The sequence below is a fragment of the Pelodiscus sinensis genome, chromosome 2 (assembly GCF_052426305.1).
Source record: "Pelodiscus sinensis isolate ZL-2025 chromosome 2, ASM5242630v1, whole genome shotgun sequence".
Classification (NCBI taxonomy): Eukaryota; Metazoa; Chordata; order Testudines; family Trionychidae; genus Pelodiscus; species Pelodiscus sinensis.
The window spans coordinates 31,944,332-31,971,546 of NC_143053.1; the positions used below are offsets into that span (position 1 = coordinate 31,944,332).

The 27,215-nt window shown below is 41.7% G+C and overlaps 1 protein-coding gene across 1 annotated transcript in view; it reads left to right on the forward strand.

The window, feature by feature from the left end:
• Positions 1 to 22,952, forward strand: part of EIF3E (eukaryotic translation initiation factor 3 subunit E) — a 53,856-nt gene extending 30,904 nt beyond the window's left edge. The window contains exons 8-13 of the mRNA XM_006113017.5: positions 1,433 to 1,559; positions 4,080 to 4,181; positions 5,596 to 5,705; positions 19,859 to 19,961; positions 21,173 to 21,307; positions 22,775 to 22,952. Coding sequence (XP_006113079.1) covers positions 1,433 to 1,559; positions 4,080 to 4,181; positions 5,596 to 5,705; positions 19,859 to 19,961; positions 21,173 to 21,307; positions 22,775 to 22,813 — 616 coding nt within the window. The 3' untranslated portion in view covers positions 22,814 to 22,952. The remainder of the gene's footprint in view (positions 1 to 1,432; positions 1,560 to 4,079; positions 4,182 to 5,595; positions 5,706 to 19,858; positions 19,962 to 21,172; positions 21,308 to 22,774) is intronic.
• The last annotated feature ends 4,263 nt before the right edge of the window (positions 22,953 to 27,215 follow it).

Below are 27,215 nucleotides of genomic sequence, written 5' to 3' on the forward strand. Positions count from 1 at the left end.
GAATGACTACATTAACCACCCTAGTTCAAACTAGAGTGGTAGTGTAGACACACCCATATATGGTAGCCCAGTGTCTGAGAGTCTGTAACGTTGAAATGCTGGATGTTCCCTATGGGAGGTGCTGTTTCTGAAATGCTGGATGTTCACTCCGAGGGGCCCATGCTGCATGGGGAGTGCGGGGCCCAAACGGCCGCTTGCTCCCACGTGGTGGCCTGGCTGAGCAGCGCAGAAGTCAGCTGAGCGCCACAGCAGGAGGGGAAGGGGGCGGGGTGGTGATGTGCGGCGTGACAGTGGCTCCAGGCCCTGCCCTCTGGCCATGAATGTCATCACCCCGCCCCCTTTGCCTCCCGCCATGGCACACGGCTGACTTCTGCACCGCTCAGCCAGGCCACCGCATAGGAGCAAGTGGGGCAAGCAGCCGCTTGGGCTCCACGCTCCGCCTGCAGCGCGGGGAGTGTAGAGCCCAAAAGGCCATTTGGACTTTGCGGTACCCCGAGCGAGAGGCAAGAGGGGGAGGAGAGCTGAGAGCGAGAAGGGGGGGAGGCAGTAGGAGAGGAGAGAGAGGGAGAGGGAGATGAAACGAAATGAAACAAGAGACCGGAGGCTCAGGAGAGAAGACCGACGTGGAGGAGAGACCTGAAAATCCCGTCTTATGACGGGTTAATTGGCTAGTATAAAAAGTTTTGGAGGAGCTATAAATTCAAGTTGTCACGCTACTGTGTTTTATTGGAGTTCTAATTTGATTTGATGATAAAACTGAAACTACTTAAGAGTGTTGAAAATCAAGAAGATGGAGCCCTTTTAAAACACTGGCCAACATGAGTGATCTCGATTATTGAACGTAAAAGGATGAGCCCAAAACAGAAATAGATTGAAAAATGTTGGTGTTCAGTTGATGCACCATAATGATGGAAAAATAAGGAAGAATCAGAAGATAAAATCTAGTATGTTATTGATTTGAGATTGACTTCGGCAAAACTTCATAGGTTCATAAAAACAAATGAGTAAATGTGTACTGATGTAAAAGGGTAAATAAGTAGTAGGCTTAACTAGTTTAATAGAATGGGAATTTATTGTGGGTTTTTTTGGAGTTTACTTGTTTTGGGGATAATCACATGTTATGCTGGATTATTTTCATTTTATAAACACCTTCTGTGATTTTAATCACTGGGAGTATGGGTTCAGAAAAATTTCAAACCTTATATGGTCACAATATGAAATGAAGTCCAATTTTACATAATTCTCTGAAAACGTAACTAACCACTTTTGTTGACCTAAATAATAAAAACAAAGTTTAGTTATTGGTATATTTACACATGTATGAAATAGTATGGCATTATATAAAGTGGTCAGCTGTTTTTATCTTCTAATCATACTTCACCATTAAAGTTAATTATTAAATATATAAAAATAAGTGGAATATTTTCTTCAGGTATCTTAATGCAATACAGACTATGTGCCCCCATATCCTTCGATATCTGACTACAGCAGTCATAACAAACAAGGATGTTCGAAAACGTAGGCAAGTGCTGAAAGATTTAGTCAAGGTTATCCAGCAGGTAAGATATAAACCCCCTTTTTATATATAACATCATACTATAAAATATTTTTCAGTTTTAAGTTTCTCATGGTGTGTACATTTTTCTGATAATACACTTGAATCCTGAGCTTTACTTTTTACTGTTTCCAGTGCACCTCTTTTTCTTCATAGGATCTATATTCTCTTTAAAAACTATGTGGTCTGAACTATAAGAGGAGAGAATTATATTGTACAACAGCTCCTGTTAAGTTAAAAGGAAACCTTGTTTGCCCTACAAGTTTGGTTGAACATTGAAGCCTGATCTATACTAAAACCTTGGATAAGTCCAGCTATCTCACTCAGGGATGTAAAGAAACCCACACCTATAAGCAGTGTAGTTTATCTAACACCAGAGAATTAGTTTATGAAAGAATCAAGATGCTTACTGAAGAAATATTATGATTCATTGTTGGAGTCTTTTGTGTTTTTCATATGAAAGATGCCACCTCAAATCCACATGATTTATTGTTAAGCCTTTGTCTTTTAGACATATTTGAAAATAATAAATATGATTAATAGTTGTGCTACACATGTCTATTAAAACATGCGTAGAGGCATATAACTGATTTTTCTAAATCAAACATAAGCTTACTTAACTGCAAAACAAAATGTAGAAATTGAAATATTAGTATAAATTTTCAAAAGATCTGATATTAGTGTCTAAAGAAGTTAATGTATAGCATTAACATTTCAAATTCATAGAAATTAAGAACTACTAGCTTGAGTTTCTGTACATTTGAAATCTTGATGCAGTAATGTAAGACATCAAGAAATGAAGCAATAGGATCAGCACTGAATTTTAAAAACATTAAGAATTCTTAAACATTTTGCTTCAAACAGTATATGCATGAAAATTTTTATCAATATTTCTTATCAAATTGCATAAAAATTGGTTGAAGCAAAATACATTGCTCAAACATATTTAACAAACCAAATATAGGAGGCTACATAATGAAGCCTCTCAATACTTGTTCAGAGACTCTCTTCCAGCAATTTATGATGCTAAGTCACTTTTGTATTTATAATATTAGCTTTTAAATAATACTTTTCATATGTAGATTTCAAAGTAGTTATCTTACTTGGACAGATGGTAGAGAACTCTAACTGGAGGGCTACATTTGGCAGTTATAATATTAGCAGAAACTGCTATATTGGCCTCCAGCTGTTATATTACCTTAAATTGCACTACCACAGGTAAAGTCCTGCAAATCCACCAATACCCATGGTTCGTTTTGTAGATATGGAGGCAGATACAAATTTTGTATCTAGAACCCTGCAGATTTGCAGACAGACAGCTTATATCTGTGGGTATCTGCAGATGTGGATATCCGCAGCTTGTTTTTTGCAGATACAAATTTTGCATCCATGCAGGGCTCTAACCACCAGACTCTAGGCGTTGCTGGTTACATGATGGTCATCAATAAATGGATTAACAAATGTAGTGCTTCACAAGATTTAATAGTTGCAAAACTGAATTGTGAATGAGGAAAATGTATGATTTATTACATCCAGTATTGAGAATAAGTAGCTTCCTTTCAAAGAAGGGAAAAGTTATTCAGATAGTATCACAAGTTGTACATTTTGGATACTCTCACTAGGCAAATTGCGTATCTTATTTTGATTGTTTCGAAATAGTCTATTTTGAAATTTGGCACGTCTACACAGTGCCAAATTTAGAAATAACACACAATTTCGAGACATCCCTTATCCCTCGTGCAACGAGGTTTACAGGGATGCCAGAAATGGCGTGTCTGCTATATACCTCTGGTATCCCGAAATAGCATTGCAGTGTAGACGTACCCTCACTTATTACAGACAACTGGTGGTTTATCTTAAGTATCACTTTTGAAGTAAACTAGTTCCGGGGTGCCTTTCAGTGTTAAAAAATAAACTTTTTATTTCATAATTTAATTATGAGCTTTATGGATTTAATTTCAGGTCTGTTGTTATCAGTTGATCTCCTTAAGGACATTTTTTTCATAGTAATTAATATTTAGCTTACAAAATACAAAATGGTTTTGATTGACTCTTGCGTACCACATCTTTATAAAATGGGAGATCATTCCTAATCAAATATCCCTATCAGACTGTGGTATGGTATGAAAATACAGCAGATTCAGATTTGTCCTTGAATTTAAATTTTGAAGAAATAAGGCATTTGGAAATGAAACAAAACACAATGTCTTTTAGTGAACATTTCAACTGCAGTATTTCCCACCCAAATATTATAGCTCTAGTAGTGAAATTCATTAATTTTCATTGTCTAATGTGTAAATTTTGCAAAATATAAAGCATCAGTAGGAATAGTTCTTTCATTTCTAGTAACCTTAGGTGATAGTTTAAATTAACTTTTAATAAGATGTTTAAATATTTCACCTACCTGGAGATAAACTGGAAATGGTTCATGCTGGTTCATTTAAGAAATGTGTAAAAAAAAAAATTTGAGTATTACGAAGTACTATTTCTTGAAATATCAAATGTTCTTGAATCACTTTGACAGGAATCATACACCTACCAAGATCCTATTACAGAATTTGTAGAATGCTTGTATGTTAATTTTGACTTCGATGGTGCCCAGAAAAAACTGAGAGAGTGTGAAGCGGTAAGATTTTTAACTTCTGTAAACTTAACAAGTTTTTAAGTTTCAGATATTGGCAACATATACCAAGTATGGTCTTTAAAAAATTATTTCAGTGAATCTGGTGGTAAATAATATTTAATCTTTTTTTAAAATGAAAAGTCCTCTGACTTCTTTGGACCCCCCTTTTTATTCTTTGTCACTTTCTGAAGCAGTTAGCACAGATACAGCTATTTTTGTCATGGGGTGAGAGTCCATCCAGGTAGTACAGGGTGAGAGAAACATGGGCTCGCCTCTGAGAGAAGCTAGTACCCCTATAGCCCCATGTATATTTAGGTACTCTGGTAAGAATGTTTGCTTTCCATAATCAAGGAATGATTTTCTTTCTAAAGCTTTTGTATATGTATGGGAAATGTTTTTGCCCTGGGTTTGGGTAAAGATAATTGTGAAGTTAACTAAAACTAGCTAACATTTTCTTGAACACCACTGTCCTGGCAAAATAAAGGAAGACTTATGTTTAATGTTAGTTAGAAATGTTCTATAAATATTTTAAGCCAGTGCAGTTTTCAATTTATAAACAGAGCCTCCTTAATAGGTGGAGAGGCTTAGATAATAGCAACCACACAAGTGATGTATTGTCAGGTGAGTTTATCAGAAAAAACTATACTGCTAAGCTCGGTCAGAAATCTGTGATGGCTGCAGAGAAAAGATTGGGTGTGAGCTTTTCACCTGTAATTACCATCTTTATGAAAATAATAACCAAAAGTTCTTAAGTTGGCAATTTCCATGCTGAAAAGCTCTGAGTCATATGACTGAAATATACAAGGGCAGTGAAATTTTCTATTACTTGTGTCTGTGCAAATAGATCATCTCTGTTGATTAGTGATTTGATTTGCTTTTCCACTAGCTTAATATGGAAGTATGTTATACTTCTGTAATTCTTGTGCTTCATAGTATGGGGCATACTTTCACATATACTAAGGTTCTTGCAAAACAGTAAACTATATTGTTAGTAGAAGTAACTGAAGCAGATTATTTATAGATCAGAAATGTCACTGTAATGAATCATTTGTGATTGGGTCTACAGTTCTAAAACTTGGGCTACTTTATAATAGCATAGTTGTTCATACTTTAAAATAAGTGGATACTGAGTCTGTAACAGTACTTTCTTACTTTACATTTTCCTCCAGACTTGGTATTAGTAATTATTATGTTTAGCTGCAAAAAATTTGGTTTTAGAATTTTACGTTTTAAAAACTTGTGTGCTAATTTGTAAAGCTTTGGATATATATTAAAATGTTGCAGAAACTGTTTCAGAAGACACCAGTGACTGGTTTTAGTGAGGTTATGTATACTGAATCTATGAACAGACCATATAAGTATGTTTTTTATAGATATTGTTTTTATTTCATTATTCCCTTATTCCCTATTTTCACAGGTGCTTGTGAATGACTTCTTCTTGGTGGCATGTCTTGAAGACTTCATTGAGAATGCTCGTCTTTTTATATTTGAGACCTTCTGTCGTATTCATCAGTGTATCAGCATTAGGTGAGAAAACCATAAACATATGCAGTAGTGAACTTAAAATTTAGCCCATTAATTTTAGGACTGTCAGGGTACGTCTACACTACCCCGCTAGTTCGAACTAGCGGGGTAATGTATGCATACCGAACTTGCTAATGAAGCCCGGGATTTGAATTTCCCGGGCTTCATTAGCATAAAGCCGGCGCCGCCATTTTTAAAAGCCGGCTAGTGCGAACCCCGTGCCGCGCGGCTACACGCGGCACGGGCTAGATAGTTCGGACTAGCTAGCTATTCCGAACTATCTGTACGCCTCGAACTAGCGGGGTAGTGTAGACGTACCCTCAGGTAATTAACAGTTTTAATCGTGATTAATTGTGTGCAACTCCCCTTTGAAACTGCGCAGCAGCATTTCAATGGGACAGTGCTGCATGGAGCCCGGGGTCAGCTGGGGTCCCCACCTGACCCCAGGCTCCATGCAGCACTGCCTCTTTAAAGCACCAGAGCGGTGCTTCAAAGGGGCAGCGCAAGTGGAGCTGGGCATCAGCTGGAGTCCCCAGCTGATCCCCGACTCTGCTTGCGCTGCCCCTTTGAAGTGCCATTCCGGCACCTTTAAAGAGACAGCACAGCATTAATGCCTACGATTAACGTGTTAATTTTTTTAATGCATTAATCCTGTCAATTGACAGCCCTAATTGATTTATATTTTAGGGAATTGAGATCCGTTTATGCTCCAGTAATAGTCCCATGTTATCAGAGAAAAGGAAACACATTATTAAAAATAAATACTAATGGAATGATTCACTTGTGATTTGTAATAGGTTTTGCATATATATAAAAAGTAGAAGATTCAACTGGCATAGCATGGGTCCTTAAGTCAATTAATAAAGTAAAATGGTGGGTTACTCCTGGACTCAGGTTTCGTGTATCTAGTGATTCTGTTTCTCTTTTTTGTATGGCTTCATAAGAAGAAATCCCATTCCAGACACATCCCATTTTCCTTGTACAACCACACCATTACCTTGCTTTAAGTTTAAGAAGAAGCTGTATACCAAATTTGGTGGTCCCAGCTCTTACAATTTAGGTGAAGTTCTTGGACGGACAGACAAACTCAAATATATAGTAGATATTTATATTTCCCTGTTTTATATACATTTATATTTAAAAAACCTCCTTTAAAGATGACCTTTGCCTAAAGGTAAATACTTTTTTTGGAAGTATGGATACTTTCAGCGCCCATATTGAACTGGTAAGGCTGGCAGCTTTACTAGAATAAACTTGATGTGAAAGTCATTGAATAAAAGTTAATCATTCTTTGTATTTTTTTAAGATAAAATGTTAAAATTTTTTAGAAGTCTAGGTACATACAGAATAAACTTTTTTTCTCAGTTTGTTGTGGAAGAGGCAGGAATATGGAGGAGGGGGTAAGGGAACTGCTGAGCTAATTTGGGAGACCCCCCAGGAAGCTATGCTTCTTAGCATCACCATTGAAATACAGGCAGTCCCCAGGTTACATACAAGATAGGGACTGTAGGTTTGTTCTTAAGTTGAATTTGTATGTAAGTCGGAACTGGTACATATTGTAGGGGAAACTCTAGCCAAACATTTCTCCAGAGCTCAGTTTTATTCCCCCACACCTCACTTCCCTCAGTCCTTTATTCTCAAACTGAGGTGTCTGCTGAGAAAAGCCGCTCCGCGTCTCCCTGGTCTGCTGGGGGGGGAGGGGGGGGGTCGCTAGCTTCGCGTCTCCCTGGTGTGCTGGGGGGAAGCAGCTAGTGCGAGGTTGCCTCACCCCGTTTGTAAGTAGGGATCCGATGTAAGTCGGATCCATGTAACCCGGGGACTGCCTGTATTGGAGAAATATAGTGTCTGAGCTGCTGACTGTCTTCACTTCCCTATGTACATATACATTCTGCCGAGCTTTTTATTGGTTCATTTAATGGAATCTTTGTTTTTGGCATTTGGAGGCATTAATACCTTGGAACTATATTTCCCATACTCTATTATGATTACAGCAACTTCTTTCATAGCAAAACAGATTGGTTTATTTCAGCACAGTTCTGGTAGAGCTGGTTGATCTTTATTTAGTTTATTGTTAAGTAGATTGTAGTACTGAGCTATTGGAGTTTTATTATAAGAAAAATTACTAAACCTTCTTGCCACCATCAGCAACGTTACATATTGTATCAATTGTATAATCTTTTTTGAAGGTCTCAAGTGACATTAGAATCTCTATCACACTCTTGGTTTGAGTTTAATCTTGGACCTACCTGGTAAACTCTCCTAGCTGCTGTTAAGGCAGAAGGCTGGGGTTAAACATTGTTGTGACCAGGTCGTGGGCGATAAGGTAAAGTTGTTGTGTAGTTGCAACCTAATGATATATCCCATAATTCTTTTACGTTCTAGGTAGTCCGAGGCCTTTGAACATGTTGGGCTTTTTAGTGGGGGCAGAGGAATGGAAGGGCAGCTCAAGCTGAGCCTTGTTTGAATACTCAGCTTCAGATGAAGACAGAATATGGAAGTGATATTTAAGCATTTATCCCAGAATAGACTTCTGCTTCCTTTTGTGTCACATTGTTAAAGAAACAATTAAGATCTTTAACTTCAACAGAGATAGAACCTACCCAAAGGCTTTTTAGTAGGTTTTGAAGTCAGCAAAAAGTTTTCCTGTTCCTACATTTATAGTAGATAAGGGGACAAAAGTAATGTTTATTACATTGATCTCTGGCTAAATGCTTTTCATTACTTACTTTTCATTATTTAGCATAATTTGTTGTATTAAACTGATTTACCAGATAATCGCTGCTTTAATATTTATTTCATGTGGATTCCTTATGTGTCAAATTGAAGAAAGTCTTTAACAGACTGATGAAAATTTAAAATTAAGAATGAGAAGATTAGTGGGGATATCTATTACTTTCATTTACTTTCCTTAAAAATTTTAATCATCCCTAAAATGTTGCATATTAATTGTAAAATTGTAATCCTGCTGAACTACACTGGATGCTATGTATCCAGTTAGAGTTTTTATTTTGCTTGTTTCAGTATTTTTGCATCAGTTGTAGCTGATATAAGAGTATAAAAGTTTTTTTTAATAAATAATCAAAATTTCCACATGTGAAGTACCACGCTCGTAGGGATTAGCTCCTTGTAAATATAAGATAATTTTAGTGGCTTTGCTAGTGCCTACACATTTTCAATACTGTAAAAATTGTACATTTGATGAATATTTGCTTTGTATATCTTAAATCCTATTCCTGTATGTTGGTATCAGTTGAGGTCTCTTGATGATATTAGAGAGCCTAGTTATGCCTAAATGTTTAATGATGATTAGTACGATGGAGTCAGCTTAAAGTTAAAGGGCTAAACAAAGAGTCTCTTCTTATTAAAGATACTCTGAATGACATTTTATGTAACATATATAAAAGAATTTTACTATTGACTTTTATAACAAGGATTTAAGTGGTCACTCATTCACAAAGCTGAAGGTTTTAATTGATGAATCAGTTATCATAGAATCATAGAATACTAGAACTAGAAGGGACCTCAAGAGATCATCAAGTACAAACCCCTGCCCTCATGGCAGGACTAAGTACCATCTAGATCATCCCTGATAGATGTCTATCCAACCTGCACTTAAAGATGTCCAGTGATAGAGATTCTGCAATATCCCTATGCAATTTATTGCAGTGTTTAACCACCCTGACAGCTAGGAAGTTTTTCTTAATGTTCAGCTTAAACCTCCCTTACTGCAATTTAAGCCCAATGCTTCTTGTCCTATCCTTAGAGGCCAAGGAGAACAATTTTTCTTCCTCCTCCTTGTACAACTCCCTTTTAGATGCTTGAAAACTGCTATCATGTCCCCTCTCAGTCTTATCTTTTCCATACTAAACAAGCCCAGTTCCTTCAGTAATTCCTCATAGGTCATGTTTTCTAGATCTTTAATCATTTTTGTTGCTCTTTTTTGGACCTTCTCCAATTTCACCACATCTTTCTTGAAATGTGGTGCCCAGAACTGGGACAATACTCCAGTTGAGGCTTAATGAGCGCAGAGTAGATAGGAAGAATGACTTCTCGCATCTTGCTCACAACACTCCTGTTAATGCATTTCAGAATCATTTGCTTTGTTTGCAACAGTGTCACACTGTTGATTTATGTTTAACTTGTGGTCCCCTCTGACCCGTAAATCCCTTTCAGCAGTACTGCTTCCTGGACAATCACTTCCCATTCTGTATGTGTGAAACTGATTGTTCCTTTCTAAGTGAAGAACATTGCATTTGTCCTTTATTAAATTTCATCCTGTTTACCTCAGACCATTTCTCTAGTTCGTTCAGATCATTTTGAGATTTGACCCTATCCTCCAAAGCACTTACAACCCCTACCACCTTGGTATCGTCTGCAAACATAATAATCATACTCTATATGCCATCATCTAAATCATTGATGAAGATATTGAACAGTTAACAAGCACATGGTTGACTCTGCTTGATGTGAATTGATGAGTCTTTAGAATTCTTTACAGTGGTTGTGATTTTTTTTTTAAATACTTGAGTTCAGAACATAGTTCAGGGTGAGAAACTTTCAGAATTCAACTCAAGCGGATTATTTTTGTTATGGTGCCAAGCAACCTTTCTGGGCTGGGGGAGATGGACTAATAGGGTATAATCAGTCTTTTGAGTCTGGACATGGATTTGCCCTTTGTCACTTGTTAAGCCAGGCAGTCCCTTCTTAACACACCTCACAGCTTCATTGTGTAGGTAATCATTTGTTGTTCCTATTGTCATTTTGAAGCCCAAATCTGCACACAGCATAATAAAAGTGGATGTGGGCATCTTACAGAAATGTTTTTCATGTATGATGCACACTATAGTTTCAGGTATTGGTCAGTTAAAGGTTTTCTTATTGAAAGGCTGACTGCTTTAGTGTATTGGTCAAGGACAACTATTCATCCAAGTGAATCCCAGTGATTTTCTTGGACCAGAGAACTATTTACCCGCACCGTATTGCTTAATTATACAGAACAAATTTGAAAACAATTAGTGGGAAATCTGTTTTTCCGTATGTTAAAACACAAAATAGATGCTTTACTTTAAAAATTAACTATTATTTACATGTGTTGGGCAGCTGACATTTTCCAAGGATGCAATTACTTTGTTAGTTATAACTAAAATTTTACTTCCTAAATCACCCGGCAATTATTATGTGTAGTGGTGAAAAATGGATTAAATTCATTCAGAATGTGAGTAAACTTAAAACGCCTGTCTTTATTTAGTAGAGGAGCTGAATACTAATGATGTAGTCCCCACTTTTCTGTCCATGCACCTCCTCTGCAAAAGAAATCTATTTCAATTGAAATAGGCAGTACGCAACTACATACTGATACTCATGATAATAAAAGCTATTTAATTAGAAAATACCAGACATTTATATGTCCAGTATTGTCTCAATTTGTTTCCCGGACAGAAAGCTCAAATACCGGACTGTCCAGTTCAGAACCAGACACCTGGCAATCCTAGGCTCAGCAACCCCAGTCAGTGGCCCCTCTCTGGCTGCCAGCCCACTGGCTGCGCTTCTTGCCCTCAGGCCACTGGCCCTACAGGCTGCCTGCTACCAGACTGGCTGAGCTCCCACCCCATGGCAACCTCTGAGGCTGGGGATCTCTGGTCCAGTAAAATCCGTCATCTGATGTTGCCAGACCAGAGTGTCCTGGCCTGCAGAGGTTCAACCTGTATTGTTCAAAAATTGGAAAATGTACAGTATTATGTTCTTGAAACCAACTTCTTATGACTACTGTTAAAACTAGTGCTTAAAGCATGTCCACGTAAAATTCAAAATAGTTCTACTTTTGAATTTAAAAATAAGTCATAGTTAAGGTTATAGCACTTAGTTCACTTTTTTTGCCTTTCTGCTTTTTTTCTCATTTTCTGAGTTAGGCCTTGTCCGTACTAATTAGAGGGTTTGGGAAGATGAATAAGCTATATTTGTGTGAGTAATATATTATTCTTTATTCCAGTGTAGCTGTTTTCGCATTAGGACTTCTAATAGTAACTATGGTAACTATGTTGGTGGTTTTAAAAAAAAACCCCACATACCTTAGTACCCCTAAATTGAAATAGTTTTAAGTCCAAATAGTTTGTGTCTATTAATTCTTTCCTGTAGAGACTGTCCAGTTTGGCCAATATACATGGCAGAGGGGCATTGCTGGCATTTGATGACATAGATGGTGTAGACCAGACCTGTGAACACTTAAGATTCCTGGTTTTGAGAGGGATCGGTGCTAAATTTTGGCAAGTTCCTCTTTCCCTAAAGGCTGCCTGTCCTAGCATGCTGGCTTATCTAGGAAGAGGGATTAGTCTCTATCTGCATGTGGTAGTGTATCTTTTGGGAGGGTTTGCAAATCTATTCATGGAGAACTTTTCAGGGAATGAAACAATTTTTTGCATTTGTTTTCAATCAAGCTGTTTTATAGGGCAAATCTATATTTAATGCTGCATCAGCACAGCTGCACTGCTGTAGCATTTTAATGAAGATGCTTTAGGATGATCAGCGTTATAATCCATCTCCCTTAGAAGTAGGTGTTATGTTGGCAGGAGAAGCTCAAGGATGTGTTGTTGACCTAAGTTATCTAAAAATAGGAAGGGCCCCATATTTAATGCACTTTTTGCGAACAGATTTCATAAATAATCAAATGTTTTTTCCAGCTATCTTTCTAATTCCTTAACTCATCTGCCCACAATCAGTTTTCTCTACAAGTAGTAATTCAATTACATATTAATAATCCCCGCAGGACAATAGTAAATATGACCTTAAATTATCTTCTTTTTCCCTTTTCCCCATCGCTAATCATACTACTGCCCACCGGTGTTGTCTCCTTTACGAATTTTGTAACATCAACTCATTACCTAAATAGAAAGAAACCTCGATCCTCAACCCTTTTTTGTTAACCTGTATTAAAAACATGATTTATCTTTCTATTTATCATTTTATTAGACAAGAGTAGTGACTAGTCATCCCAAGACTAGACGAGAGCTTATAAGTAAACTTATTATTTTATAATTACAAATACTTTTGCCATGTAGATCTTGATTCAGGGAAATACTTCAGCATGTACTTCAAGTTAAATACTTTCCCAAATGCTGTTATTCTGCAGTACATTCTTTTAAATTCTATGCTCTTAGATCTTTGCTAAAAAGTGATGGGTGTTGGCAACATTTTTAATAGCTATTACTTGTCTGTAGGATGAGAGAGATTGCGAAGTTTCATTGCTAAATGTCACTAATTTTAAAAGCTTCAGAGGGGCAGCCGAGTTAGTCTGTAACCAGAAAAACACAAAAAACAACTAATAGTCTTTTAGCACCTTGAAGACTAACATAACGTGTAGATTATATTATGACCTTTTGTGGGCACAACCTACTTCTTCAGATGAATGGAGTTATTAAAGGTCCAGTTTCTAAATAAATTGGGTGGGTGGATATGAGAGAGGAGAAGGATAAAGAAGGGAAAAAAGGGGGAAATAAATAGTCAATTACAGCATCCCTGCTACATGAAGCTGATAGAGAAGATACAAATTGTTCTTAAGTACCCATTGTTTGACTTTTTTTTTTTTTTTAATGTCATTAGGATGTGGAATGTCGCGGGCCATCCAGCCATTGTTATTCATACCTTTGTGATAGGAATCAAATCTGTAAATGAAGTTAAGTTCTAAGGCTTCCCTATGTAGTTGGCTTGTGGAATTGGCCTGAAAAAATACAGTGACTTAGAGATCCATTAATGAGTTCCCCGGGCAAGTTAAAATGTTCCCCAACAGGTTTCTGCGTGTTGCCTTTTCGAATATCTGATTTGTGTCCATTAATTCTTTCCTGTAGAGAGTGTTCAGTTTGGCCAATATACATGGCAGAGGGGTATTGCTGGCATTTGATGGCATAGATTACATTAGTGAATGTGCAGTTAAATGAGCCTCTGATGTAGTGGCTAGGTCCTGTGATGATATCGCTTGCATAGATGAGTGGACAGAGTTGGCACCGGGCTTGATTGCAGGTCTGGGTTCCTCGATGATTATAATGGAGGTGTGTTGCATGGTTACTGGAAAGAATTTGTTTGAGATTAAGGGGTTGTCTGTAGGTGAGGATTGGCCTGTCCCCCAAGGCCTGTGAGAGTGAAGGGTCATTTTCCAGTATAGGTTGTAGATTGTTGATAATTCATTGGAGGGGTTTGAGTTGCGGGCTGTAGGTGATGACAAGTGGTATTCTGTTGTTTTCTTTTCTTGGCCTGTCTTGAAGTAGTTCATGTCTGCGTACTGTGCTAGAGTATATCCATCTAAGTACTTACACATAACTAAAGTTCTTTGTGATACAATCTCTTTGGTGTTTTATTTTAGTAATTTGCCCATTTGAATTAGTTGGTAACCCACTTTGTAGACACCTAGCCTGTGTGAGTTGATGATTTATTCTACAGCAGAAGTTTTTAAAAAAAGTATTATCTTGCTATGGGCTACAGTGATTGGCTTAACATCCTGCATATTTTGCCCACCAAAATTTTGTGAACACTACATGTCAAAAGTGAATGTCGTCATCATGTTTGTCTTTTTCTGTTATGTTTAAGTTAATGTGGTTAGTGAGAGTACTATTAATTGGCTTGCATAAAGAGTTACTGACTACTTTTTTGGCAATTAAAAGATTAATTGTTTGCAACAGGAAGTGGTAAAACAGTGATAAGGCAGTCCTGTTTTATAACTTAGTTACCCATTTGCTTTTAGGTCAGAAGCATCAGGTAAAAGCACCAGACATTAGTCAAGTCTGAAAGCTGATAGAGCATGAGATTTATAAGTCTCCAAAATGAGCCAAGTTACAGCAGGAAATGCAGAGAGTTTATTGGAAAGCCACAGGAAACACCAGATGCAGGAATTATGCCTGGTCAAAACATTGCCTGTTCCATTAAATAAAAAGGCACATATCCCCACTTGCTGGTTTCCTTGGACAATGAGAAATCCAAAAAAATCTGGGCATAAAGAATATCATCCTTAAGAGGGTGATTTAATTGTCACAAATCTTTTATACTAGAAACCCTCTGAAGTTCAGGAACAAGTGTCATGACACAGCACATCAAAGTGAACTGCCAGCTGTGTGGTGCTTTATTGCTAATTGAGTTAATGTGAAACACTTCCCTGAACCAATTATCTAAACTGTATTTAAATCTAGCCAGCCTTCAAGAAAAGGAAAAGCAGCTCAGATGGTCTTTTTATAGTGTGTATTGGGTGTTTTATGTTCTGGTAAGATTACTTAGGTGCTTAATCTTATTTGATACCTTTGGCTTCTGGAATATATAATCATGATCAGGGCTCGCTGAACCGCGGCAAGCCCCGCTCGCCAGTTGTGCTGTCCAGCCATCTGCGCATGCGCAGATCGCCGGAACCCGGAACTACGCGCGAGTAGATTGTATAATTTGTCGAGCCCTGATCATGATATAATAAAATTTCATAACTGTTCATCAACATTGAACCTTTTTCCATTTATGAAATGACATTTGTGAGAGAAATGTAAAATCAAAGTTTAAATAGTATATTAAATTATTATGGCATGTATCATTCTTGGCTTCTAAAGTGTCAAAGCTTAGGAGCTTTCATCTTAAGGTGAATATGACGGCAGTAACGGCAGCATGTCAGTTAAGTGTTGGGTTAGTTGTGTGGGGCAGTCGGCTATAAAAAGTTCTTTGTATTTATTTCCATTTCTACAACTGATTGTGTCCTGAATGATGAGTGAGGGAACCATAAAGCCAGAGAGTCATAGTAGTTTCATGTGACTTAGGCAGCGGTGGGCAAAGGGCCTCTGCGGGCCGAATTCGGCTCGCCGAGCAAGTTGATCCGGCCCATGGAGGCCCTGCTGTTCCCCTGCCCCCAGGCCAATCAGGGTCTAGGGTTGAGGGAGCTCATGGTGCTTAATCAACCCCAAGCAGCACATGCCTGAGGGCAGGGAGCAAGAGACTTTGTGCATTCCACCTACTCCCAGGCCAATAAGGGCTTTGGGGTGGAGGGAGTGCGTGAAGTCTCCTCCTATCCTGGAAAGGGCTCTGCACTTAGTCAACTGCCAGCTGTTACTCAGCTGGCAGTTGACTCTAAGCTGGCGCTCCCTTGCACGGTGGGAGCAGGGAGTGAGACACTTCACGTGCTGCCCCTCCCTCAGGTTCTGATTTACTTCAGAGTGAGGGGGAGCGTGTGATGTCTCCTCTCACCGCCAGGGACATGGGTACCTAGCGGGAACTGCCAGCTGTTCAGAATAGCTGGCAGTTCTCTCTGAGGGGGTGGAAGTAATGACTTTGCGCTCTTCCCCATTTCTCAGACCAGTCAGGGTCTGTGGGTGTGGAAGCATGGAAGTATCCTGGCTGTGCCCCTTCTGCCTGAGGCCCCACCTCTTCTGGTGGTCTGGGGCCACCTCAGAAATTTTTGAGGTGGCCCCCAAGCAAAAATAATTGCCCACCCCTGGTCTTAAGCCTTGTCTACTCTTACTACTTCAGGAATTCATTTCCCAGAGGTCACTTTAGTGAGTCTAGTAAAGACCGAACATCCAATCGACCCCCTGTAGTGGGGATGCTGCAATAAGTCAAATTAAGGTACAGAGTGTCTAGCTACATTATTCACATAGATGAGTTGTATACCATAGCTGGAGTTGTGTACCTTAGCATTGCCCCCTAGAGTAGACCTGGCCATAATAAATTAAAAATCATATTTTATTTCTTCGAGGAGGCAGGATTGGAGGTCAGTATTTCTGTATTTTTGTTGGACTTATTAGATAGATGATTTTTGCATCAAACACTTTATCATGCAACATTTGCTGTCAACCAGATGTTTCACTAGTCAACCAAGATTTTGAATTTGTTCAAGTTCACACTCGGCTACTACTGTAGCCACTCTACTGGCTACTGTAGTCTGAATATGATGAATGTGACTGTACTTTTATGGTTAGATTTTTATACTGTGAGCCAGCTTCTCAGCTGTTTTGGAGAAATTGTATATCATACTACAGGACAGAGTTGTGGTAAAACTTTTATCTCATAGCAGGTTATTCACGTGCCATTAGCCTGCTGTAATTCCTGTACTACCTATTCCCCAGGAACTGGCATGACAATGTGGGGGGGGGGTCGACAAATTATTACTAAGAACAGTAATTACTAATAAGTTATTAATAAATATCTTATAAACCTCTACCTTTTCTCTCTGCTGCCATGTCTCCTCCCCTTGCTCCATCAGCTCCCCTGGTGCCTGCTGCCCCCCAACCCCTCACCCTCCTCTGCTGTCCTGACTCCTGCCCTTGTTGCTGCCCTCAGCCTTACTGAGACCTGCCCCCCTCCACCAGCCCTTCTCCCCCCCCCCTGTGCCCACTCCTCCAGTAGCCCCACTCTGATCACGTGAGCTACCCTTCCTCATCCCCTCTCCTAAAACCTCCCTCTACACACCTGCCCTGCCTCTCTCCTCTGGTGCTGGTCCCTCCCCTGCAGGTGTCTGCCCTTCTGCTCCACCTCCAGAATCCCTTGGCACCTGTACCCTCCTGATGCCTCCCCGTTCCTTCACTGCCCTTGCCCCCTTTGCCCTCTTTTTCCCTGATACCCACCCCCTTAGCACTCTCTGCCCCCGTTCCTCTCATGCCTCTGTGCCCTCACAGATGCCTTGCTCCATCCCTGCCTTCCTCATGCCCACCCCTTCTTTCAAGCCTTCTCCCAGCACTCCCCCTCCCTCTCTCTCCTCCAGTGCCCTTACCCGTTCCTCTCACAGCATCACCCTGTCCCCCCTCCCACTGACACCTCCCCTCCTGCCCGTTTCCTCATTGTCTGCACTTGGCCTCCTGGGATTTCTCTCTCCAGCACCCCTGTCCCTTGGTGCCTTCCCCTTTCTTTTTCTTCTTCTCCTGACCTCCTCTTCCCTCCCTTCAGCACAAGCCCCTTCCCCAGATTTTTCTCCTCCCCAGGGGCCAGCACTAGGTTTTTTGCTGCCCCAAGTAAAACATTCTCTCCCCCACCCCCTCGTTGTTGTCTTTTACATGTTTGCATTTTGCAATGGGGTTTTTTTTTGTTTGTTTTTTCTTTTTTGTCCTGGCATTTTAGTCCTATAAATAACAAACAGCATTTTCATTTTTTTTCCATAAAGGGAAAGGCGCTTCAAGTGAATTCTCCTTTTCACTCACTGCTGGGTCACAGCAGCCTTTTCCCTGCCCTGTCCAGCCCCTCCCTATGGGCAAGCACCCTTCACTCCTGACCCACAGGGGGAGCAGGGTGCAGGGATAGCACAGAGCCAGAGGGGTGCAGGGATCGGGGGTAGCAGGGTGCTGCAGTGGAGGCACAGGGAATGGGACGCGGGGAACAGGAGGGGCAGAGGGATCGGGGTCTAGGGGCAGTGCAGGGAATGGGCAGCACAGAGCTGGGGGGGGGCAGGGATCGGGGGGAGCAGGGTGTGGGGTATAAGGGCGGCGCAGAGCCAAAGGGTCGCAGGGAAGAGGGAGAGCAGGGGCTCCGGGTTGCAGGGAAGGCATGGGGAACAGGCGGCGTGGAGACAAAGGAGGGCTGGGGCCGTGGCAGGACTGGAGCTGGGGGCGGGGTCAGGGGGCTGTGCCGCTCGCCGCAGTCAGCTCCCAGGGACACGCAGCCAGAGCCGAGCTGCCACGGTCCTTTAAAATCAGTGGGGACAGGTCACGCCAGTGTCCTGGCGTCCCGCCCCGCCTCCTCGCGCCAGAGCTGCATGTAGGCAGCCCGGTGGGAAGAATCGCCACACTTCCCCCTTCCCAGCGGTGCTCTGCTCCTCCGCCGGCCGGCGGATTAGATGGGGCCGCGCCGCCCCTAGTGCGGGCTTCGGCCAGCCCGTCAGAACGGCCCACCGGGCCAGTTGGCCCCTGCACTCGCCAACTGGAAAAATCTACTCGCCATGGGCGAGTGCATTTGTCGAGCCCTGACAATGTGGTCAGAGCATTAGGGGCCAAAGGCAGCTGATGCAAATTCATCTCCTTTGATCTGCTGTTATGTGCCTTTGAGAGGGAGGTGCCTGACTAACGGGGAGGGGGTATCTGGTCTAATATTTTAGTTCCATACAATGATATATTCCACTCTATTTCAGAAATGGGATCCAGTATGTGTCCACATAAAAATAAAATGAATCTTAGATAATTGTCAGCTTTGTGCCAGTATGCTGAAAATTTTGTTATCTAGAGATGGGCATAGTATTGTTTAATTCATATGGTTGTGCTTGCATCTAGTGAAGTATGCTTCTGCTTAAATGTTGTGTAATTGTGCATAATGGAGAGCATTATGACTACATTCTTATTAGGGACGTAATTGTGTAGATGACGATGATAAAACTGGGCTTATCAGTTAATCTTGTTGACTACATGCATTCCCCCCCCCCCTTGCTGCCTCTGATACAGAGGCAGCAAGGGGGAAGCAGGAGTTGACTTTAAAGCTGGCTCCCCACAAACACCGGATCTGTCTGCCCACCTTCCCCACCATGCTTCTGACTGTCTGATACAGAGGCAGCTGCGCAAAGGGTGAGGGGGAGCAGCCTGGAGCCAACGTGTGCACAGAGCCAGCTTCCAAGCCAGCTCTCGGCGTGTATTGGCTCCTGTGAACCCACCTCTTCCTCTCCCCTCCCCCCCCCCCCGCCCTTGCTGCCTCCACCAGAGGCAGTGGGGAGAGGTCAGGCAGGGGCCAGCGCTGGGGTTTCCCAGCTTAAAAGCTGTTTCCTGCTAGCACTAGCTCTCTGGTGCCACCTGCCTCCCCTCCACTTGCACCACTGCGTCTATCAGAGGCAGCAGCCTGAGGGTGGGACAGAGGAGGCTGCTGCGAAGCAACCTCTGTCCGTGGTGGGCCCGAGTTCCATGCGGACAAAGACTACGTTGCCTCCCACGGAGCAGCATCTGTCCACGGAACGGGGGGATCCGTGCTCCCCACAGACAGATGCTGCTCTGTGGACGTATCTTATGGTAGAATCTGTGGTATATAAGATTATTTCAAAGTCAAGTGAAAATGTGCTTCCCAAACACAACATTTAATGCATGATAAATGTTTTAGCTATTTGGCAACTTGTTGTTGTTACCTGTAATTGTCAGTTTACCTAAACACTTGTTAAGTGACCCACAAGTGTTACACTGTAACTTGAGGTGTTTTCTGTCTTTTGAGAGAAGTCTGTTTTTCCCTTTAATCAGTATGCTGGCAGATAAACTGAATATGACCCCAGAAGAAGCAGAACGGTGGATTGTCAATCTAATTCGAAATGCAAGACTGGATGCCAAGTTAGATTCAAAATTGGTAAGTTTTTTTGTACATTGTGTAGAAGAGTCCAGCTTGATTTGTTTAATAATTTTCTTTCATATAAGTTGCTCTTAGTATTTGTTATATTAATACAGGTTGGACCTCTCTGGTCCAGGTCCCTCAAGATCGGAATGGTCCCAGACCAGGGAAGGTCAGTGCTCCCCAGGTGGTCAATGGTCCTGTTCCCAGGCTCCCCACTGGCCCCATGGAGGCGCCATGCCATGTTGCCAGCCCAGGCTGGAGCCCTACGGTGCCACTGGGGCTCCCAAGGGCTGGGGTTCCCTAGCTGCCCCATTGACTCTGAAATATGATGTTTTCCCTTTAGCCGTTTTGGCACTGCACCAGATGATGGTTGCTGTAACAAGTATAAAGATCATTAACTGTAATCCTGAGAGCAGGAGCTAAACCTATCTGTCATGGTATGCCTCAAGATTTTGTCTCAGTTGCAAATCATATAATTTTCTGTAATCTTACATATAACCACAGTTGTAATATTTTTTTTATCTCTTAAATTTAACTGAATTGTGAGTGGAAATCAAAGTAGATGGTCAAGTGAGATCCTGCACTTAATGTCATTTCTCTGTCTTTCTGTTGTAATGTGATTTTGAAAAAGAGATATCTGATCTCTTCCAGATTTTGCTATTAATATCAATTCCTATTGATTTTTGGCAAAAACTGGAAAAGCTGATTTCCACTAAACTAAACTCAAGCTGATTGGCTGATTTACTTTCGTCACAATCCCACTGAGAATCTTGTGGTTGCTGAATGATGCTGAAAATGTGGCCCCTATTTGGGTACGTAAAGGAGAGCTGACATCTTTGGATAATCTAGCCACACTTATGGTGGGTGCTGAGTATTTGAAAAATCTGGTCCAGAATTAGAGAATGGGGCAAAAGAGCTTGTTGGTAGAATGGAATAATGTAAGTAGCACCTGATGTTTGTGATGCACTTCATCTACACAAGCAATGAATTGTACAACTCTCTACTGTAAGTATAAAAGAATTAAAAAAATATTTATAGAATTCTGTGAAGACTGCTTTGGATGAGATACATACTCTCTACTTGAACATGTATACATTGGGACAGTTAGTTGTCGCCAGTGTTAATTTTGGCATTTACTATCACTTGAGTGGTTAAATATTTTTGTATATTTGGTAAATTAAAGTATGATCTCTCATGAGTGGGTTTTTTTCTTATTTAATTTCCAGGGCCACGTAGTTATGGGTAACAATGCAGTGTCACCCTACCAACAAGTAATAGAAAAGACCAAAAGCCTGTCTTTCCGGAGTCAGATGCTGGCTATGAACACTGAGAAAAAATTGAACCAAAGCAGTAGGTCTGAGGTAAGTTCTAGTTACATGTTTCCATATTTCCACATCTTCTTTAACTTGTTAAGAAGACTACAGACTTTTTTTTATTGGTACAGGTTGGACCTCTCTGGTCCAGCACCCCTGGGACCTGACTGATCCTGAACGAGGGGATTTGCTCTGGAACTCTCCTGGATGAGGGGAGTTCCCTCCTTTAATGGCCCGTGCTGCCCTGCAGCCTCTAGGGATAAGGCTCGAGCATGGTGCTGCTGCTGGGGCTGGAGCTTTGTGGCTGCTACTGGGGCTGGAGTTTGCCAGCCACAGGGCTCTGGCCACAGTGGCAGCCAGGTAATTCCGGCCCTCGTGTCAGCTGCAGAGCTCCAGCCCCCACCGTGGAACCAGGGAGCATCACAGCCACCCACCTCCACAGCCGGGGCCAGAGCTTCCTGGCTGCCACTACAGGAGCTCCCTGGACACAACTGGGCTGGGGCCTTCCCGGTCGCTCGGGCCAAAACTCCCTACCACGCCGTCCTCCCTCTCTGACACAGGACTTTCAGCTGAGTCGCTGCCCCCCCCCCCCCTTCTCCATGCTCCTTCCCTGATGCTAGACCTCCCTGTTCCTGGGCTCTGTGGTCCAGGAACATCCATGGTCTGGCAGGATGCTGGACTACAGAGTGCCTGGTTTAGGGAGGTACAACATGTACTAAATATACACTAATTTTTGCTTCATTCCATTCAGGGACATTAACTGCTCTATGGCACTGGAATTAAATTGAAAAGGATTTATTTTGTTATGAGTTTACAAGAGGGGCAATAGTTCCTGCTTTTCTTCATGTTATATCCCTATTGTATTCTTCTAGTCTTCCTTTCACATAGCCCCATATCCCTCTTTCCATTCTCTGTTTTGGTTCTCTTCCTTGTTTAACAATGCCTTCTACTTGATAAGTGAATAGGTAATTCATTAAACTGATTCCTGATGTGGCACTACAGAAGCATCTATTTAACATGAAAAAGAGTAGATTTGTGCCAACCTAAATATATTTATACACTGAATGAGCAAGGTCATCCTGGTCATGTGATATTATGTTACTGTACTGCAAATGCCAGTTCTTGAGTAAATCCTGCTTTTTGCTTGGTGGACACCATAGTCACTTAAAGTATGTCAACATGGCAGTTAAAAACCTACACCTGGCCTGTGCCAGCTGACTCAGGCTGTGGCTAAGGGACTGACTGTTCAATCGTAGTGTGAAGTGCAGGCTTGGGCTGGTGCCCAGGCTGTAGGACCCTGTGAGGTGGGAGAGTCGAGTGATCTGTCACAGGCCAGCCATAGGTGTCGGCCTGAAATATGTAGACAGATCTGGAAATGATTCTTGGCAAATAGGTTATTTTAAAAAGTTATTATAAATAGCAGTGTAGTATATGTTGTTAACATTTCAGTGGTTGATGTAAACAAACAGTTTTATATTCCCGCTGATACTAATTTTTTGTTTTACATATTTTTAGGCACCGAACTGGGGTGCTCAAGACTCTGGCTTCTACTGAAACAGTTCTGAGGGGGAAAATACCATATTTCCATTTGAGAAGAAAAGATAAAATATACCTTTTCTCAAAAAAAAAAAAAAAATAATTCTGGGAATTTGTAATTATGAGTTGAATAAAATTTACTTCTTTTAAGTGTGTAGATTTATAGTTTGTCGTGACATGTTTAAAATAATTGCTACAAGATAAAATTTGCTACGGTGTTGTTAAAATCTGGAGAACTGTGAATGAAACTTCAATGTTGACTACATTTTTACAACAGGCCTTTAATTCCATTTAGTAGAAGATTCAAGTGTATTTTTGGATCCATCTCTCCATGGGAATTGTATTTCTAGCTATTTCTTTCTTTCTGTGTTGCAAATTGGCACATTGGAGAGTTAATGCTGCCCCCCCTGCACCATGGAAAAGAGCTTCTGCTGCCTGGGCTTGCCACTTTTCAACACTTCCAGTCCTAAGAGGTGTGTTAGTTTTGACCAACTAACCCAGTGGTCCCCAACACGGTGCCCACGGGCACCATGGCGCCCGCAGGGGCATTTGTTTGCACCCGCCAAGTGCTAGGGGCTGGCCCCACCCCGGGCGCATGGCTCACGGGGAGCGCCGGCCCCGGGCGCACGGCGAATTGGGCGCTCTGGCCCCTAGGCACGTGGCGAATTGGCCGCCCCGGCCCCAGGCTCATGGCTATGGAGGGGGGGTGCCGGCTTTGGGCGTGCGGCTCTTGAGGACACTGGCCCCAGGAAAACAAAACATGAAACCATCTACATGTTTTGTAAGTTTTAAATGGTTCTTAAATATAAATCACTAAAGCAATAGGAAGCCATTATCTACTCTTTTAGGGTGCAATCTAGTCTCCAGAAGCATAAAAATGAGAACATTCACCATCAGGTAATAGACTATACTTTTCATCCAAGAAGCTCAACATGCCTGATGGGCTCTCATTTGGACTTTAGAAACCTGATCCAAAGGTCATCAAACTTGATGAGAGTCCTATAAGTTTTAATGAGTACTGGATCAACCCCAACTGATGAGTATAGAATAAGAACATATACTCCATGGTATTTTGTATCTTGCATTTGAACAAGTGCCTTAGATCTGGGTAAGTAGCTGTGGCTGCCATTTTTATTCAGAGGGGGTGGGATTTTGGTTTTTTTTCCTAAGAGACTTGGCTTAGATGGTATCCACCAGTCAAAAGTTGATGAGCTGAGAGTAGGAATATTTTCCTCTGCTTTTCCAAATAAATAACTAATTCTAGTATCTGCAGAAGGAGAGTTCCATGAGTTACCATTTTTAATCTAAGTTTGTAGTAGTTCTGCAGAAAAGGACCTGGGAGTTACAGTGGATGAGAAGCTGGATATGAGTCAACAGTGTGCCCTTGTAGCCAAAAAGGCTAATGGCATATTAGGCTGCATTAAGAGGAGCATTGCCAGCAGATCCAGAGATGTGATTATTACTCTTTATTCAGCTCTGGTGAGGCCACATCTGGAGTATTATGTCCAGTTCTGGACCCCCCCCACTACAAAAAGGGTGTGGACGCATTGGAGAGGGTCCAGCGGAGGGCAACCAAAATGATTAGGGAGCTGGAGCATATGACCTATGAGGAGAGGCTGAGGGAGTTGGGTCTGTTTAGTCTGCAGAAGCGAAGAGTGAGGGGTGATTTGATAACCTCCTTCAACTTCCTGAAGGGAGGTTCCAAAGAGGATGGAGGAAGGCTGTTCTCAGTAGTGACAGATGACAGAACAAGGAACAATGATCTCAAGTTGGGGTGGGAGAGGTCCACGTTGGATATTAGGAAAAACTATTTCACTAGGAGAGTGGTGAAGCACTGGAATGGGTTACCTAGGGAAATAGTGGAGTCACCATTCCTACCGGTGTTTGTGTTGGCTTGACAAAGCCCTGGCTGGGTTGATTTAGTTGGGATTGGTCCTGCCTAGAGCAGGGGACTGGACTTGATGACCTTCTGAGGTCTTTTCCAGCTCTATGGTTCTATTGTTCTTTCAGAGGTGTGCCATATTTAGAATTATTCAGTAGTAGTCAAACTTATTATAATGTGTTCCAAACCAATATACCCGCTTGGCGTCTTATTGAAGCCAGTGGTAATCAATACAAGCATGGGGAGGTTGCCTGTGTAGATGTGATTACAGGAGCTACCGCTGGAGGAATTCCTGTGCCACAGAAATATTAAAATTCTATGTATATTTTAAAATTCTACAAACTATTGCATTTGTTAAAATAACACTGTATAATCCATTTCAATTATTGTGGTAGTTTATTTCAAAATACCTGGCAGCATCTATGTCTTTTTTGACAATAGGACCTCTGCACCCAGTCTCTACCCAGCATGGGACTCTTCCCTACAGCTTTGCCATGCTCCCTTGTTCTCCATAGTGAAGCAAAGAAGGGTATACTTTAGTCCTTTTTCCAAGCCTCCAATAGTGTGCAATACCACCAAAGCCCACAGACGTATTTCCAGATGACCTCTCTGCAGACATCTGGATATGACCACCCTTGAGTACATATTGTTCCATACCTCTGAGGCTTTTATTTCACTCATGAGCCTCTGACACACACTTCTTTAGCCACAGCATCCAGGGTTTCAGAGCCCTTAGAAGGAATCGTGGAGGAATGTGAGGACAATATTGAAGAGGTGGTAACCCCCAGAACTATATCCTCTTCCTCCCCACATGAGGCTGTCATGCCTCCCCTAGCATCCCAGGAGAATCATTTTTGCTTGTTCTAGGATCTGGCTAAGAGCATGTCTTCCTCTCTCCAGATACTTCTGGAGGAAGTGAAAGACACGCATCACAAGCTCCTGGACATTTTCCATTAATTTTGCTCCTCAAAAATGGCTCTTCCTGTCAGCGAGCCTTTCTTAACCCTTCAAGAACAGTATAACAGACCTCAACATCAGTTGTACTGGCTTGCAAGATGGCAAAGACAAAGTAGTATGTCTTTGTAAGAGAAACAGAGTCCCTCTTCTTCCACCCTTCACTCAACTCCATTGTGGTGAAAGCCGTGAATTCTTGTGGCTGTAAACACCACATGAGGTCCATTTGCTATGATAGGAACTGGAATGTCTGGACTTGTTTGGCAGGAAGACATATTCCTTGGCCACGGTTGAATTTTCAATCACCAATTACAAACCGCTTATAACAAAATTTCATTACATGAATTACTTGAAACCAAATAGTTTTATTGAGCAGCTGCATGAGTAAATTTTAGGCAATCATCCAAGAAGGGTAGCTAGTAGCAAAATCAATGATACAGTGTGCCCAGGGTGCTGCCACTACAGCAGCTAGTGGTAATGCAGTGTACCTTTTGCCTCCACCTATCAGTTTTCCCTTTAAAGGCACTAAGCTTTTTGTGGAGAAAACCAGTGGCTCCCTTCATACTTTGAAGGCTTCTCAGGCCACACTCCATTCACCAGGCATCTACATGTAACCCACGCAACTAGTGTGATTTACTGTCCCATGTAGTGGCACGTAGACCACTTACAGTGAGAGATAAGAGCAGGGGGGCTCTACAGCCTAAACTGAGTGTCAGCCAGATGGCTTTATAGCTCAAGCTGTAGAGCAGCGGTAGCCAAACCATTTAACAGAAAGAGCCAAAACAGCAGCAGAAAAAGTGCGAAGAGACGCACCAGAATTGTCAAGCAAAAAAAAAGGGCCCTCAGAACACAAGCAAAAACAAAAATTTAAAAAAAAAGGAAAAAAGAAAGCTGCCCCTTTAAGATGGCTGCCATCTTGAGCACCATTTTTAAAACCGTGCAGCTCTGACCCAGTAAGCACAGGGAAGCGGGGGCCCTGTTGGAAGGGGGCACAGGAGCAGCTTCACAAGCCGTACTTTTGGGGGACAAGAGCCGCATGCAGCTCGTGAGCCGCAGGTTGGCCACGGCTGCTATAGAGGTTCCTGCACTTAAGTTCCAGAGATCCTAGGTTCAAATCTGCCTGGTGGTGATTACATACACACTGGGGCCCCAACGTAAGCCATGTCACCTCAGAATGGGCTGCAGAGTGAAAGTGTCTTAACACCTTAAATAATGGCTTCTTGGAGCACTTGGTTCTGGAACCCACAAGAGGAGAGGCAATTCTTTCTTTACTCCTAAGTGAAGCGCAGGATCCAAGAGGTAAATATAACTGAACTGCTTGGAAATAGTGACCATAATATAATTAGATTTAACATCCCTGTGGCAGGAAAAATCAGTCTCAACACTGTGCCATTTAATTTCAAAAACGAGGAAGTTAGTTAAACGAAAATTAAAAGGTACAGTGCCTAAAGTAAAATCCCTGCAAGCTGCTTGGGAAACTTTTCAAAGACACCATAATGAAGGCTCATCTTAAATGCATACCCAAAAAAACCCCAAAAAATGTGCCACCGTGGCTTAACGACCAAGTAAAAAGAAGTAGTGAGA